General features: G+C 51.7%; 1 protein-coding gene across 1 annotated transcript; it reads left to right on the top strand.

The window, feature by feature from the left end:
• The first annotated feature begins 3780 nt into the window (after positions 1-3780).
• On the top strand, positions 3781-7908 carry LOC136993052 (olfactory receptor 14A16-like). The gene is made up of 2 exons (XM_067303071.1): positions 3781-4689; positions 7840-7908. Exons 1-2 carry the CDS (start codon positions 3781-3783, stop codon positions 7906-7908), a joined length of 978 nt encoding a protein of 325 aa, XP_067159172.1.
• Positions 7909-16866: the final 8958 nt, after the last annotated feature.

The following is a 16866-nucleotide window of genomic DNA, read 5'->3' on the forward strand; positions in this document are numbered from 1 at the left end:
AAGGCCAGCGAGAAACAGAGCTGGACTGTGCAGGAATGGCAGGAGATGGGTTTGCTGCCTGAGCTGACTCTGTAGCACCATGGGGTCTGTGACAGAGGTGAAGCGATCTCCAGGCAGGACAAGGTGCCAGTGAAGAAGTCCCTGGCACTGGGCAGCCTGTGATTTGGCACCCTGAGGTCATCATTAGCCCAGTTCCTGTTCATATCATCTGGGGGTGAGAAGAGGTTCAGGCAGAGAGGAGCAAGAAGGGTTTGAGAGTGCAGAAACTGGAGCAGAGACCTTGGTGTGATGTGCCTCCCATTTATGCAGCACGCTTGAATGCAGATGGGAAGGACTTTGCCTAAAGGCGGTGGTGGGATGCAGTTGTCTGGGCACAGGTAGGAAAGCCTGAGATAACCTGTGTTGTCTGCCCATCAGCCACTCCAGAGGGGCATGGTTTTCCCATAGGTGCCAGGATGTTATGCTAGAAACCCCAGGCATCTGACATGGCCCTGCCAGCCTGTTTCTATGTCATTAAATCAAGTGTCTGCACTGAATTCCATTAGCAGTTTGCACTGTAGGCATCTCCATGTGTCTCAGCATCATAGTGAGGGGTGCTCTAACAGTAGTGGCCATCTAGCGTCATCTAAGATGGCCAAGGAAATTCTCCACCTGGCCCCCACATCATGCTCTAGAAGGATATGCGTCTCCCAGTTGCTCCATCAGAGCAAGCAGAAACTGGCACGTGCCTGGGACCACCTCTGTCTCTTCCAATGTCACCAGGTGTTTTTGTGTGGGCACCTGACTCCCACCCTCCATTTCAGGTGATTACAACTGGAGCTTAGAGAAAGAGCTCCCACGCAGACATCTGTGTTGTGCACACATCAGCTTGGGCAAGGGGAATCCCACCTGCTGTGTTTTTGTGGAGTTCATGGGAGTTTGCTGAATCCCACTCCAGCCCAGGGACTTCCAAACCAGAATGAGGTGCCCACATTGACTCATCTGAATCAGCACCTGAACCAGGTGTCAATAAGCTGCCTTCTTGCTCCTTTCTACCTGTCCTGCCTAGTTAAGAGGTGGGAATCAGGGCTTCCTGAGTGGGACATTTCCACCTCTTGCAGATAACCATCTTCTGATGAAACAATCTGTAGTGCTGCAGTGAGTCTTCCTTCAGTGCTTAGAGAGGGACCACTGGTGATTATTTTAGTTTATTGGAGTGAACATTTCCCAGGAGGAGGGAGCACAAGGGACAGAGAAATTCATGAGCTCAGCTGGGCCTCTGCTCCTGAGTGGGGCCAGGATCTGGGGATGGAGGGAGCTCGTGGCAAGTGGGCAGCACTGCCCAGACACAGCTGTGTGCAGGAGCAGCTCCTCTGCAAAGACTAGCAGGGCTCCGGGCACTGCCTGCTGCTGCTGACATGAGAGGTGACAAGGCAGAGAGAAGTGCAAGGCAGTGTGGAGTGGGAGGAGAGAGGAGAGCTGCTTGTGGGAGAAATCTTCACAGCCCTTGACATGGTAAGTCTCTGGCTGCAGGGCAATGCTACTGAGGTTCCTGGAGGGGTCTTGAAATCATTCCAGTCACATGATTAGATTTTTAAGGATGTCTGTCCCAGCTTCTCCTTTGCAGAGGAGGGGGATATGCTTCAGAGCAGGGATTCCCTGCCACACTGTCACAAGAACAGGGTGTGCAGCTCCATTCTGCCAGGGGTGGCTGCAGGGGTGTGAAGCCAGGGAGCACACACAGGTCTGTGCAGGGCTGTGATTCAGAGCAGTGTCCCTGCACCCCAGGGTGCTGTGTGCCCGGGGCAGTGACTCTGCTGCCTGCGAGGGTCAGCCCTCAGCCTGCCCAGGGAGCTCCCCACAGCACTACGGGGAGAACCTCTAGGAGAGAGGAGAGACCCCCAGAAGGGCAGCTTCATTCTCCTCCTGAGAGGGTGCTGCGTGGGACAGGGCTGCTCACAGCTCTAGCTCATGCGCAGGATATATCCAAGGGGTCTTTTCAAGAAGAGATCAAGAGAAGGGCTTCTTGAAAGGGAAGGAGCTTTCCTTCAGGTGTCTGCGCCTTCAGTTTCCTAATTGTGGCAGGGAGAATGAAGGAACGAGTCTTCTGTTTTGTCAAGGAAGTGGGACTCCTAAACCTTCACTCTCAGAGATTAATAGATCAGTGAGAAACCTCAGGAAGCCACTTCATCCCCACCTTAGTCTAAAGACAGCATCAACATCACCTTTGTGGCCTCATAGGAGTTTATGTGACCTGCTCTTTAGGACGTGTATGCACAGAGATGCCCGTAGACAGTGCCCTGATCCAGGAGGTTTCTGTAGGGCAGAGCTGAGCACAAAGAGGGAGGGATGGTGTCTGTGAGCACTGACTGGGAGAAGATGTTGTGACAGAGAAAGAGGTGCCAGCAGGGACAGCTTCAGGCAGTAGAGATGGGCAGGGAATGAGAGGGAACTGCAGGGCATGAGCCACCTCCTCTGCAGCCAGACCTCTGGCAGAGGAGAGGGGCATCTCTCCTGCTATGGGCCTATTTCATGCTTCCTGAAAAAGGGGCTGAGAGAGAATGTCCTGCAATGTTGCCATCTGTGAAGTGGCATGCCCAGCTGGGTAAGGTGAAGGCTTTCCAGAATGCCTCTCTGCCTCTCTCCTTGCCTCCCTTGGCAGCAGGATCATGGTGTTGCTCCTTGTTTCCCCTCCGGTCCATGCAGCTCCTGGTCTTATTTTGGGCTTTTCTGTTGTTGGGTGTTTTCAGCTGCAGTTCAGACATTGATGCTGCAAGTTGTGGAACAGAGGGGGTCTGCATGGGAATGAGGTTACCCCAGCCCCCTTCTAACCTGTGGAGCTCCAGGAAATGCAGTGTGTGGGGCTGGGAATTGAGCTGACTCTCCCTTAAGGAGAGCCCATCTCCAGTCCTAACAGTCCTTTGACCATTTCCCTGTCGTGTCCTGCCAGGCTGTGTGCTGCCCTCTAGAAAGGCACAGCTGCCTTGTAGCACCTCTGTGATATCTGAGAGACCCATGAGGAAGGTGCCGAGATGGTGAGAGCATGGAGATGGTGGTGGAAGGCTGTATGTGGGCATCTGAAAAGAGCCCTGTGTGTCCTTGGCTAGAAGGGGAACGTGGAGAGCTCCTCAGGTGCCCGGAGAAAGGGTGAGAAGTTTGGAGCTGTGCACTTTGAAAGTGGACTTGTGTGCTCTCAGCAGGGGCTGGTTTCTCTCTAGGGCAACATATGAGTGTGATCATCCTCCAGGTCCAATAGCGGCAAGCACAAGGCAGCTGGGAATGAGACTAATAGACAGACTAGCTGTCCTCACTCTGCAACAAGGGACAGTGAATCTGTTTTTCTCAGGATTCAGTAGAAATGCCAAGGATTTCTACCTTTGAGGAACACTCCCCAGCGGTGACAAGACCATCTCAAAGAAAATAAAAAATGCCTGAAACTCTGTTCCTCAAACCTCATTCTTTAGAATTCAGAGTGAAGATGCTGAAAAGCCCTTCTACACGATGAGTGGATTTCACCTGACAGAAAGTGTGACTGTCAGAGCTAGTCACCCCCATTCCCCTGTGCCCACTGCTTTACAGCGGGACTGACTCCAGTGGAGCCCATGGGCAGAGTTCCCTGCTCCCCACAGCACACTCAGGCAGGGCAAAGCAGAGCTCAAGCACGGGAGCTGCACAAAGATCCTCTCATTAAAGAGAGAGGCAATGTGGGGGCTTGGATGAGGACTGCAACATTTGGGGGTTTCTTGGCTTGAAAAGTCTTTCCTAACTTCTCAATTTCCTTTTTTCTTTGAGCAGTCCCCCATGCGCAGAGATAGCAAAATGTCCAACAGCAGCTCCTTCAATGAGTTCCTCCTCCTGGCATTCGCAGACACACGGGAGCTGCAGCTGTTGCACTTCTCGCTCTTCCTGGGCATCTACCTGGCTGCCCTCATGGGCAACGGCCTCATCATCACAGCCGTAGTCTGCGACCACCACCTCCACACCCCCATGTACTTCTTCCTCCTCAACCTCTCCCTCCTCGACCTTGGCACCATCTCCTCCACTGTCCCCAAATCCATGGCCAATTCTCTCTGGAACACCAGGGCCATTTCTTACTCAGGATGTGCTGCTCAAGTCTTTCTGGTTGCCTTCTTGTTAGGAGGAGAATATTGTCTTCTCACAGTCATGGCCTATGACCGCTATATTGCCATCTGCAGACCCCTGCACTATGGGACCCTTATGGGCAGCAGAGCTTGTGTCAAAATGGCAGCAGCTGTCTGGGCTAGTGGTTTTCTGTATTCTGTGCTTCACACGGCTAACACATTTTCCATACCACTCTGCCAAGGCAACACAGTGGACCAGTTCTTCTGTGAAATCCCCCAGATCCTCAAGCTCTCCTGCTCAGAATCCTACCTCAGCGAAGTTGGGCTTCTTGTGGTTAGTTGCTGTTTAGCTTTTGGGTGTTTCATTTTCATTGTGCTGTCCTATGTGCAGATCTTCACAGTTGTGCTGGGGATCCCCTCTGAGCAGGGACGACACAAAGCCTTTTCCACATGCCTCCCTCACCTGGCTGTGTTCTCCCTGTTTGTCAGCACTGGCCTGTTTGCCTACCTGAAGCCCCCCTCCCTCTCCTCACCAGCTCTGGATCTGGTGGTGGCTGTTCTATATGCGGTGGTGCCTCCAACTCTGAACCCTCTCATCTACAGCATGAGGAACAAGGAGCTCAAAGATGCGCTGAGGAAAGTGATTTCATGGACATTTTTCAGCAGTGGTAACATTGCCATTGCTCTCCACAAGTGACTCCCCCTGTGTCCCATTCCAGGACTGAGCTCTGTTTGTTCACTTTATTTTTATTATGACTATTATTGCTGTTGTTATTATTATTTGTCACCATGTTGCTACAGAAATGCTTGGATTCATTCCACCTTCACTGAGACTGCTCTGTCTCACCTGGTGCCCATATAAAATTTTGTGCAACACTGGGTCAGAGCTGACTCCCTCACAGTATCTCTGTAATAAAGTAGGTTCTACCCAGTGCAGTCCTTGAAGGATGTCTCTTCTTCCAAAGCTGCTCTCCCTTATGCCCTGTCCCCAGCACGTTTCCTTCGGACAACCTTGCCCACCCTGCACGCTGGTCCTTACCCCAGAAGTCCCCCCCAGACAAGGCTTCATGCCCAGCTGGAGGACTGGAAGTCCAACTGTGAGCCCTCGGAGGACAAGCCCTCTGCTGGTCCTCTTCAGGGCTGTCAGGGAGCATGCAGAGGAGGTCCTGGGGTCATCTACTGGGCCTGTAGATCCTCCTCCCCCATGGGGGCCCTCAAGCAGGGTGCCTCAGTGCAAAGATTCAGCCCAGCTTGTTGCTGCATGAACAGAAAGGAGAAACAGCCCCAGGAAACTCCTCACACACCCAGCCTCTCACACCAGCTATTTCCAGCACTGCCCATTCCCCATGGTCCCAGTGAGGGGTGATCTCTTAATGTGACCAGCTCCATCTGCCTGCTGGGCTCAGCACGTGTGTGGAGGCAATGTCCAGCCCTGCCTGGCCTCTGCAAGCTCAGACCTCAGCAGACCCCAGAGCATGGACTTCTGCTACCCCAGGGGACAGGATCAGGGCTGGGCAGAGTCTGGGGACTGGTGGGAGGCTGCCAGGCAGGAGGGCCACGGGCAAAGTGGCAGCAAGGGCTATCATGGGGACCATGCTGGGGGTATGTTTCCCCACCCCAGAATGCACCCTGTCCTGTGCGATTCCTGCACAGTGGAGCAGTGGGGCCTCGTGCAGGGCACCAGGGCAGGGCCAGTGGAGGGATGAGGTGCAGATGGGAGCCACGACACTCCAGAAACTCCTGACAGTCATGGAGGGGACTCACTGCTGCTAGCAGCGTTGGGGGTTTCCCAAGGGCTACAGCCACCAGCACCACCTGCCAGAACTCCCAGACCAAGCACAGATGGTCAGTGCCCAGCACTGCAGCTCACAGTGCCCCCGGTCCTGTGTCACTGTCTGAGGAGCACCACCAGGTGCATCACTCCCAGCCTGGGTGTGGAGAGGAGCTGCTGGAGGTCTTCGCTTCTCACGCCTGTTGATCCCCGTCTCTGCCCTGGCATCGGCCCACAGGCTGTGCCATGGGTCATGTCATGTTTCCATACATTCTCATCTGAGACCACATAGGGATCTGCAGCACATAGCTCTGCTTGCAGCTGGCCACCACAGCCTGCCTGCATGGTCCCAGGAGATCCCAGCAAGGCTGTGCTTGGAGGCGAGACTGTGATTGTCCTCAGTCAAAGCAGATGGGATGGTCTGGCTGGGGCGAAGGGGAGGAAAGGACAAGAGACAAAAAAGGAGAAGATGCAGTAAGGGAAATTTCAAATGAGTAAAATGAAAAATAAAGAAATGACCATGGTAGTTGAGTAGCACTGGGGCAGGGGACAGGAAATCTTAAAAAAAAAAACTCTCATGGAGAAAGCACCTACCAACCTGATCTAACTGTCAAGTTAGCCCAGCTCAGAGCAAATCATGGTCCTGGAGATCTCTGGTGGTCCCTCCCAAACCAAATCCTCTAGGAGGAAGGGGCTGGAAAGTAGAGTGTTGGGCAGGGGACACTATTGTGGGTTTGAGGCCTTGCTGGCCTTTGTACGGCCTGATCAAGCCTGTCCTCAGAGTTACACAGTGAGTGAGTTCATCCTCAAAAGGAGTCTCTGCTCCATGGACAACAGGAGCCAAAGCAGTGCCGGGGTGCTACAGAAAAGTTCTCAGGAACACACCAGGCATTCAGGCCCTTTGACTGCTGAGGTGTCCCCAGACCGGTGCTTTGCATCCTGGGTCTGAAGGGCTGAGAAATCTTTAGAGCCAGAGCAGATCGAAGTCATCCATCCTGGACTCACAGGTTACAGGGCATCAGCAGGGCTGTGCTGGGTGCAGGGAGGGAATCACTGTCCAGGGCATGAGCAGATCCCCCTCTGCCCTCCCCTCTCTCTTCACACCCTGGAACAGAGATCATGTTTCCCATGTTGGCCCTCCCTGCCGGGCTGTATTCCCAGCTGGAAGGGATGCAGGCTTCACACTGGGGAAATGCAGAGAGCCCAGTCTCATCTAGAGGAGCAGGGTCCCACTACACCTGCTGGGTGGCCAAGGCTGCAGGCTGCAGACCCCACTCTGTTCACTGCAGATCTCCTGCCTGGGGCTGCAGGGTGCCCAGCAAAAAGGCAGGCATGCCTGGGGCTCTTGTGCCATTGGGCTGGTGGCCTTTGGAGCAGCCTCCGTCTGTAAGGGACTCAGGAGGTTCTCTGCCTCCATGTTAGTGGCAAAGTTCGTGTCCCAGCTTCTCTCTGGAGAGCTGAGGATTTCATTCTCTGAAGAAGGGGAAGAAGGAAACCCTTTTGTCCATGGGATCACCCCATCAACCCTCTACTGTTTTCTCCTTCTCTATCACCCCAGAAGTCCTTTGGCAGGAGCATTTTTTGGTTTCTGACCCTCTATCTGACTCTGCTTTGAGCAGCACGTTGCAGTACAGGCCTCCTGTGGTCCCTTCAACCTGAATTATCCTGAACACCTATGATCTCAAGCCCCGTTTCAAGCACAGAGCAAATGTCTCTGGGACAGGAGTCCTTTGTGCTTTATGTGACCATCTAAAAGAAGGCAGGTGAACACCTCCTCCTCCCCATTGACTGTAAGGGCAGCCTGGGAGGCACTGCCTCAGGCATATCTACATTGCTCCTGAAATTCTTGGCATCCACCTTTAACCACCTGAAAGGCCATTGCCTGGAGGATCCCCTCAGGGGGTGAGGTGAAAACAACACGCTTTTCTCTGGTGTGATTTCTGTACCTCTGTAGTTTGCACCTCTAAGTAGATGGTGCCATCCTCCCCCTTGGTTTCTTGCCTGAAGCTCAGACTGGATGGGGATGTGAATGTGGAGGTTGGCTGTCACTGCCATGACCGTGAGATGGTGAAGTAGTAAAAGGAATAACAGAGTTACTGCCCTGGACTGCAGCAGAGAGGATTTCATTTTGTTTAGGATGGAGTTAGGCAAGCAAAAGCACAGCTGGAGCTGGGCTGGAGCTGGATCTAGGAAGGGATGGGGAGGGTAACCTGAAGGACTTCCGTAAGGACATTGGCAGCACAAGGCAGGCAGCCAGGGAAAATGTGTTCTCCCTGCTCAGTGGGGCAGGGGACGTAGTGACAAAGAGAGGGGAAAGGCTGAGGAGCTCATTGCCTCTTTTACCTTGTCTTTTCCGGGTCTTGTCTACTGCTAGGCCTCCCTGGCCCCCCAGTACTTTGGCAGCATCTGTGTTAGCAAAGCCTCACCCCTGGCAGAGGAAGATGCAGCTGGGAAGGACTTTTGCCCAGTGGGCACACACAGGTCCACAGGATCAGACGGGAAACACCCCAGGGTGCAGGGAGAGGCGGCTGGGGTCACTGCAATGCTGCTCCCAATTGTCTATGAAATGTCAGGGTAATCAGGGAGGTTCCTGATGACTGGGAAAAGGCAGACATCGCAGCCATTTTGCAGGAGGGCAGTAGGGAGGATCTGGGAAACATCATCTTCATCTCAGTCCCTGGGAAGGTGATGCAGCAAATCCTCCTGGAAACCATCTCCAAGCACGTGAAGGAGAAGGCCTGGAAGAGGCAGCATGCGTTGACCAAGGGGAAATGGAAAGCATGCCTGACCAACCCGATTGCCTTCTACCATCAGATGAATGGCTCTGTGCACAAAGGGAAAGTAGGGGATTTTATGAACCTTCCCTTTAGCAAGGCCTTTCACACAGTCGCCCAGAGTCTCCTTATAGGCAAATTGTTGATACCTGTCCTGGATCAATGGACCATTGGGAAGGTGGAAGATTGGCTGGACCATCAGGCTGAAACGCTCTGAGCAGTGGTACAAGTTCCAAGTGGCAGCCGGTTACTAGTGGCATCCCTCAGTGACCAACATGTGGGGCAGGACTGTTTAACACCTTTATGAATGGCCTGCACAGCGGATGGAGCGCACTCTCAGCACCCTTGTGGCCAATGCATAAGTGGGGGGAGGCCCTGGGCAACCTCATCTAGTTCCCTCTGCTTTGACCAGGGCGACTGGGACTAGATGATGTCCAGAGGTCTCGTCCACCCTAAGTGCTGTGATTCAGTGTATCTTTCCCTGGAGGGCTCTGTAAAGAGGGAAGAAGCCAAGGAAGAAGAAAGGCCAGAGAGGCAGAAGAAGAGAACTGAAACATGACAGTTTAAATAAAGCAGTTCCTGAGAACAAGGTTTCTCCATTCCAAGTGTTGGTAGCAATTATATTTTGATGAATAATGTGTGTGTATATGTATACATATATATTTTTTGTCTTGATTCAGTTGACCAAAGAGAGAGGCTATTGCTGCCTGAGATACCTTGGGGTAGCTGTGTTGCCATGTGGTGCTGGAAATTTTGGAGGTGGCTCCTGCGGGACCTTAGCTGGTTACTAGAAAATGTATCTCAGAACCACTCAGTTGAGACAGCTTAGTTCCCTCTTTGGACGAGAAAGGGAAGTGCAGAGAACTGGACTGGACAGAGACATCTGCACTGATGGGGTCTGGCCTGGGGTGAGATCAGTCTCCTCCTTGTTGTCAGTGAGCTCCCTTCCTGCCCCGTTCTATGTGTCCTGCCTAGTTATGACGGGGGAATGAGAGCTGCCAGAGAGGGACATTTACACCTCTCGTAGATAATCATCCTCTGATGAAACAAGGGACAATGTTGTAACTGGTTTCTCTGTATTGTTTAGCGAGGGACCATCACTGATTATTTTAGTTTATTGGAGTGAACATTTCCCAGGAGGAGGGAGCACAAGGGACAGTGAAGTTCATGAGCTCAGCTGGGCCTCTGCTCCTGAGCGGGGCCAGGCTCCTGGGATGGAGGGAGCTCATGGCAAGTGGGCAGCACTGCCCAGACACAGCTGTGTGCAGGAGCAGCTCCTCTGCAAAGAGCAGCAGGGCTCCGGGCACTGCCTGCTGCTGCTGACATGAGATGAGACAAGGCAGAGAGAAGTGCAAGGCAGTGTGGAGTGGGAGGAGAGAGGAGAGCTGCTTGTGGGAGAAACCTTCACAGCCCTTGACACGGTAAGTCTCTGGCTGCAGGGCAATGCTACTGAGGTTCCTGGAAGGGTCTTCTAAACCTACTTCATCCCATGACTGATAGTTTTTTTAAGGATCGCTCTCCTTTGCAGAGGAGGGGGAAGTGATTCAGAGCAGGGATCCCCTGCCACATCGTCACAGGGACAGGGCATGCTGCTATTTTCTCCCAAGGACGGCTGCAGGGCTGTGAAGCTGGGATATGCACACAGGTCTGCCCAGGGCTGTGATTCAGAGCAGTGTCCCTGCACTGCAGAGGAAGGTGCAAAAAAGGCTACTTGAAAGGCAAGGAGCTTTCCTTCTAGGGCTTTCAGTTTCCTAATATTGGCAGGGAGAAAAAAGGAAAGATTTTTCTGATTTGGCAAGGATCTGGGACTCACTAACCTTCCCTCCCAGAGATCAGTAGGTCTGTGAGAAAGCTCAGCAAACCCTTCCAACCCCACCTCCACCTACAGCAGTACCAGAATCACCTTTATGGACTTATCAGGGCTAATGTGACCTGCTGCTGAGGATCTGTGAGCACAGAGATGCCCCTGGACAGTGCCCTGATCTGGGAGGTTTCCTTAGGGCAGAAGTGAGCACACAGCGTGTGGGATGGGGTCTGTGAGCACTGACTGGGAGAAGATGTTGGGACAGAGAAAGAGCTGGCAGCAGAGACAGCTCCAGGTAGCAGAGATGGGCAGGGAGTGAGAGGGAAGTGCCAACAGAATCATCATGGGAGGATGGATTTGGGTAAGTCATGGTCAGTGGTCAGTCCCTCCGATGCAGACACCTTCCTCTGAGCAAGCTCCCTGTGTCTCCTCTCCCCATGCAGCAGAGCCTCTGCCCTGACAGCCATGGGGTCCAGGGCATGAGCTGCCTTCTCTGCAGCCAGACCTCCAGCTGAGGAGAGGGGTATCTCTCCTGCCTCAGGCCCATTTCATGCTACCCCACAAAGGGGCTGAGAGCGACTGCTTTGCAATGTCTCCATCTACCAGGTGGCATGGTCAGCTGGGTAAGGTGAAGGCTTTCCCGAGTGCCCCGTCTGTCTCTCTCCTTGCCTCCCTCGGCAGAAGGATCATGGTGCTGCTCCTTGTTTCCCCTCCTGTCCATGCTGCTCCTCTTCTTGCTCTCGGGCTCTCTGGGGTGGGAAGTTTCAGCTGCAGTTCTGACACCAATGCCGCAAGTTGTGCAGCAGTGGGGTCTGCATTGGAATGAGGTTGCCCCAGCCCCCTTCTAACCTGTGCGGCTCCAGGAAATGCACTCTGTAGGGTGGGGGAATGAGCTTGTCACACTCTTCATCACTCTCTCCATATCTGGGCTGAGAAAAGAATTTGAAAATCTTTCCTGTGAAACTAAATCCCTCTGCTCTTAGCTTAGTCCAGTCTCTTTCTGAGAGGAACGTCTGAGTGTGATTGTCCTTTAGCTGAGAGAGGTGCAAGCACAAGGCAGTGAGGGGCAAGACTCATGGACAGACCAGATCCCATGACTCTGTACAAAGTCACAGTGAGGCCTTTTTTCCCCTTGGGATGCACAAGTGCTCATGCTGAGAGCAACTGAAATGCGAAAGATTTCTACCCTGTCAAAGAATGCTCCCATGGTGAGATGGGGGCATCTAAAAACTAAATCAATGTATAATCAGACTCCTCCACTGAAGATTATTTTCTGGAGAAAATAGGTGCCTAAATGTTGAACTGCCCTTCCATGTAAGGGGTGGAGGCAAACTGCTGCAGCATGTGTGCATCAGAGCTAGTCACTTCCCAGTACAGTGCCTGGAGAAAGAGCACAGATGGTAAATTGGCATGAGGACAGGGTCTATCTCATTGGGACAGAGATGTCTAGAAAGGATTGGGACAGCCCCTGCCTTCACTTGACTCTTTCTCTCCCTTGCTGGAGTGGGAGCTGGTGTGACTGATCCAGATACAGACACCTGTGTTGAAGAGGGCAAGGAGATGAAACCTTCACAAGGATCTTCCCTTTCTGAGACAGCTGGCACGAGTGCTTGTCAGAGTCCGATAGTGTCTGAGCAGGTTCTTTTAGATATTCCACACGTGGAGAGTGTACTGTTTAATATCAAAATTTGCTTCTTTGATGATATTTGATGTTACATGGGATTTTTGATTTAGCAGAGTGATCGAGCAGTGTACTGAAATCACAGTACAAGCGTAAGTTGCGCTTAGCAAAATACAGCAATTGCAATATATAGCTCAAGCACAATAAAAAGGTGATCCCCTTTCCTGGCCTCTATAATATGCTCACCATTACAACGCTGGGAGATCCCCAGTCACCGGGAAGGAATACGTTGGATGAAACCAGCTCAAGCCTGTTGCTCTCTCTGAAATTCTTTGTTCGTTGTTCAGTTTTTGTACTTTATGTTAGGCTGAGCCACAACACACTTCTGCCCATGCTGCTCTGGGAACTCAGGGAGACATTCACACTGTTTTGATTAAATCAGGGAGAAACATTTACACCTGCTGATCCACTCAATTGGGATGTAGCCAGGTGATCCACTCAACTGACATAGCTGTTTACCTAAAACAAAGGCCACCCTGTGGTCCCCTTTGTGTGGAGATGAAGCCAGCTTTCTGTGCCACAGCTGTGCTAAGTCACACTCTACCTTATCCCCTGAGCTTCATGGGCACATCACCCTTGCCCATCTCCCCTGAGCCTTCTTCTGTTGTGGGGGTTTATTGGTTGGTCACAGTACTATATTAATCTCTCCTTATGGTAACTAGAGAAACTTCCCACTGGGTCACTGGACCATGTCTCCTTAGTTCAGCTCATGGCACCCAAGCTGCTCCTATCCCCACTGAAAACCTGGGAATGTTTGTCACCTCCCTCCTTTTACACCAGCTGCAGAGCAGAACAACCCCACTGAAGATCATTGGCAGAGGCCCCTGCTCCACATGGCGCACTCAGTCAGTGCAAGCTAGAGCTCAAGACAGAGAGCTGAATGAAGGTAAAGGACAGAGGACGTGCAGGAGGTTCCAAGAGAAATGCAAAGGGTTTTACTCAGAGAAGCCTGTTCTAACTTGTCAATGTCTCTTCTTCCTCAAACAGTCCCCCTGTGCCCCAAAGGAGCAAATGTCCAACAGCAGCTCCCTCAACGAGTTCCTCCTCCTGGCATTCGCAGACACACGGGAGCTGCAGCTGTTGCACTTCTCGCTCTTCCTGGGCATCTACCTGGCTGCCCTCATGGGCAACGGCCTCATCATCACAGCCGTAGTCTGCGACCACCACCTCCACACCCCCATGTACTTCTTCCTCCTCAACCTCTCCCTCCTCGACCTTGGCACCATCTCCTCCACTGTCCCCAAATCCATGGCCAATTCCCTGAGGGACACCAGGGCCATTTCCTACTCAGGATGTGCTGCCCAGGTCTTTTTCTTCTTTTTCTTCATTTCATCAGAGTATTATCTCCTCACTGTCATGGCCTATGACCGCTATGCTGCCATCTGCAGACCCCTGCACTATGGGACCATCATGGGCACCAGAGCTTGTGTCAGAATGGCAGCAGCTGCCTCGGCCAGTGGTTTTCTCAATGCTGTCCTGCACACTGCTAACACATTTTCAATACCACTCTGCCAAGGCAACACAGTGGACCAGTTCTTCTGTGAAGTTCCCCAGATCCTCAAGCTCTCCTGCTCAGACTCCTACCTCAGGGAAGTTTGGTCACTTGTGATTAGTGTTTGTGTAGGCTTTGGGTGTTTTCTTTTCATTGTGCTGTCCTATGTGCAGATCCTCGCTGCTGTGATGAGGATCCCCTCTGAGCAGGGTCGGCACAAAGCCTTTTCCATGTGCCTCCCGCACCTGACCGTGGTCTCCCTGTTTGCCAGCACTATCATCTTTGCCTACCTGAAGCCCTCCTCCATCTCCTCCCCAGCTCTGGATCTGGTGGTGACTGTTCTGTACTCAGTGGTGCCTCCAGCAGTGAACCCTCTCATCTACAGCATGAGGAACAAGGAGCTCAAGGAGGCACTGAAGAAACTGGTTCAGTTGGTGCTGTTTCAGCAGCAATAAACTGCCCATCTCTCCTCACAAGTGATCTCCAAGCCATTTCAGGGAACATTTCTGGTTGGGGCATTCTATCTGTGATAAGCATGCTTGTACACAAATGTCTGAATTCATCTCTCTCCTCCAGAGGCACAAACCCCATCTGTCTGACCCAGAGGCTTTGTGTAAATCTGCTGACCACTGTGTCAGAGCTGCACTCCCAGGTAGCATCTCTGTAATAAAAGGGGATCTGCTCAGCATACTGCCTGAAGTTTGGGCTCTTCTTCCCAAGGTGGAGCCAAGAATGCACTCGAAAAGGCCCTGTTGCCATGCCTGGGTTTTCCATGGGCTAAGGGGGATGTGCTCATAGGGTGATGTGTTAGGGTGCCCAGTGGGCATCCAGGGCCGCTGGGGAGGGTTAGTGGTCAAGAGGTATCTGCCGGGGACTGTCCCACATATTATCAGGGTGGTCACAGATGCCCATCCTTCTGGAAGGGAGTATGGAGCCACCCGGAGAGCAGAGGGGATCTCCAGGGAAGCATGTGCCTGGGACGGGCAGCGAGTGGAGACTCCCACAACCACATAGTCACCCAAAGGTAAAGGGCCAAACTGAGGAACGTACCAAATCTCAGGAGAGGTGTGGCGGATTGAATGGCATGGACTCAGGAGGGTTTGTGTCCTGAGACCTTTATTTTTTGTTTCTGAGCATATTTAAAAAGTTAGCTGCTTCAGTGGTTTCACAGACACACTTTGCTAAGACAATCATCATGCAGATTATGTCACAGGTAGCCAATCATTACACCAATCACGCATGCAGCGATCATGTCTTGTACCTTGCTACTTGTTTAGAAAAGCTGTCTTGCCCTTAACCTTGGTTCCCACTGGCTTCTGCTAGTTGATCTGTACTTTCTCAGGATGTATCATTCCCAGCTGCACCGGTGTCCTTGGGTACGTTTGTCTGAGGCTCCTGTTGCTTGCTACCTGCAACTTTCCACCAGTTTAACCCTGTCATGACCCTCCACATCTCCCCCTTCTTTTACTAATTGAAGGGCTAAGGCTGTATGGATCTGCAGGGTCATGACTTGCTTCATACTCCGGTCAATCATTCTCCGCACACAGCTCAACAAGCATGGTACACAGATTAGTATTGCAACAAACATAAAAATTACAATAAGTCCTAGAATCAGTATGCATTTTAACTAAGGTCCTACAGCAAATATATTCAACCAATCAAACAGTCCCCACAAGTTTTCACCATCATCTTCTTGCAGTTGTTTTGTTAGCTCCTTCAATTTTGTAATGCTTGTATGTACTGACTCAGAATGATCACTCAGGTTCATACAACACATTCCCTCAAAGTCTTGAGAGCCATGGCCTTGGGCTAATAGCAGAAAATCAATTGCAGCCCGATTTTGTAAAGTGGCGTGTCTAACGGAATGAACGTCTGTTAATAAGGCGCTTAAAGCAGTACTAGTAGCATTTGCTTCTTTTGCAAGCCAGCATCCTAATCTGTTAAGTTGTGATAAAGCATGAGCAGTCCCTATTCCTGCAAAAATACTACTCAAGATACGTTCTGCTGGATTCCAAAATTCTACGTTACTATCGCAACCTGACGTAAAGCTGTGGGTGGATCGCTTTGCTCGAAGATGGACCGTTCCATCAATTAACCATTTTTCGGGATGGAATATTGTCAAAAGTCCAAAGATACATGGTCCCCCCCACAGCTTTACCTGGTACGCCTTTCCAGGCTCTCTGACCACAAATTAAGAATATCTTAGCAGCCAACCCTATGGGTTGTGGTCCAGGTGTTATTTGGCCTGAGGTGGTGTGATTACACCATACAGATGTATTGGCATAAATGCCTGAGGGAGATACATCAACGTCACCCTCTTTGGTAGGTGCCCTTGCAGTATAATTTAGATAAAAGCAGACTGCCGCCTGTGTAATTCCCAATAAGTCAAGTTCTTGTGGCTGCAGTGGCAAGGCAGGAAAATTGTGTACATTGTGCATATTGTTATACCATGTGGAAATATTCCACTCCTGTGTCTCCATTCTGCATCACACCACCACCATTTGGGCTGAAGTGTACCTGGCGCACTACAATTTGTTAACACAGTATCACTGTAAAGAGACCCCATGTGCTGTATATCAAGAGGAAGTCCGGTCAAGCAAGTGTGGAAAGGGTCTGATGGCATCGTCATTGATAAACAAGGTGTCCGTATTGGTTACATTCGCAAGAGTCACCCAGATGTTGCCACGTTTCCAGGTGCCTGGTCCGACGGGCGTGCTTGTTGCTCCGAGGATGAGGCAACATAAGGTCATACACGTCGCGACGGCACCCATCGTAACCGAGTTCCTGTAGAAACACAAGCATTTCCCCTCCCCCAAGTTATCAGTTCCATTGGTCCCACCCATTGGCCGGAAACCAAGTCTTTGACCAAAACTGGGGGCTTTTGTATTGATCTCATGTCTGTGGCTTGCTGACGTTCGAAATTATTATGACCTGTTTCATCACAATTCAAAAAATTAAGGACATATAACGCTTTGTGTAGTCATTCTAGTGGGGTGAGCAGTGTCTCCCCCTTTTTTTTGTTTTTGTAGCATGTCTCTCAGGCTGCGGTGTGATCGCTCAACAATGGCTTGGCCAGTTGGGGAGTGGGGTATGCCTGTTACATGAGAGATGCCCCATGTATTGAGGAATTGACGTACACGGCCTGAGCAATAGGCTGGGCCGTTGTCCGTTTTGATGGTTGTCAGCACCCCCAAGACCGCAAAGCAGGCAAGCCAATGGCGAGTCACATCCCTAGCCTTTTCACCAGTGTGGGCGGTGGCCCACAAAAATCGAGAATGGGTGT

This window comes from Apteryx mantelli, chromosome 11, assembly GCF_036417845.1.
Source record: "Apteryx mantelli isolate bAptMan1 chromosome 11, bAptMan1.hap1, whole genome shotgun sequence".
NCBI lineage: Eukaryota > Metazoa > Chordata > Aves > Apterygiformes > Apterygidae > Apteryx > Apteryx mantelli.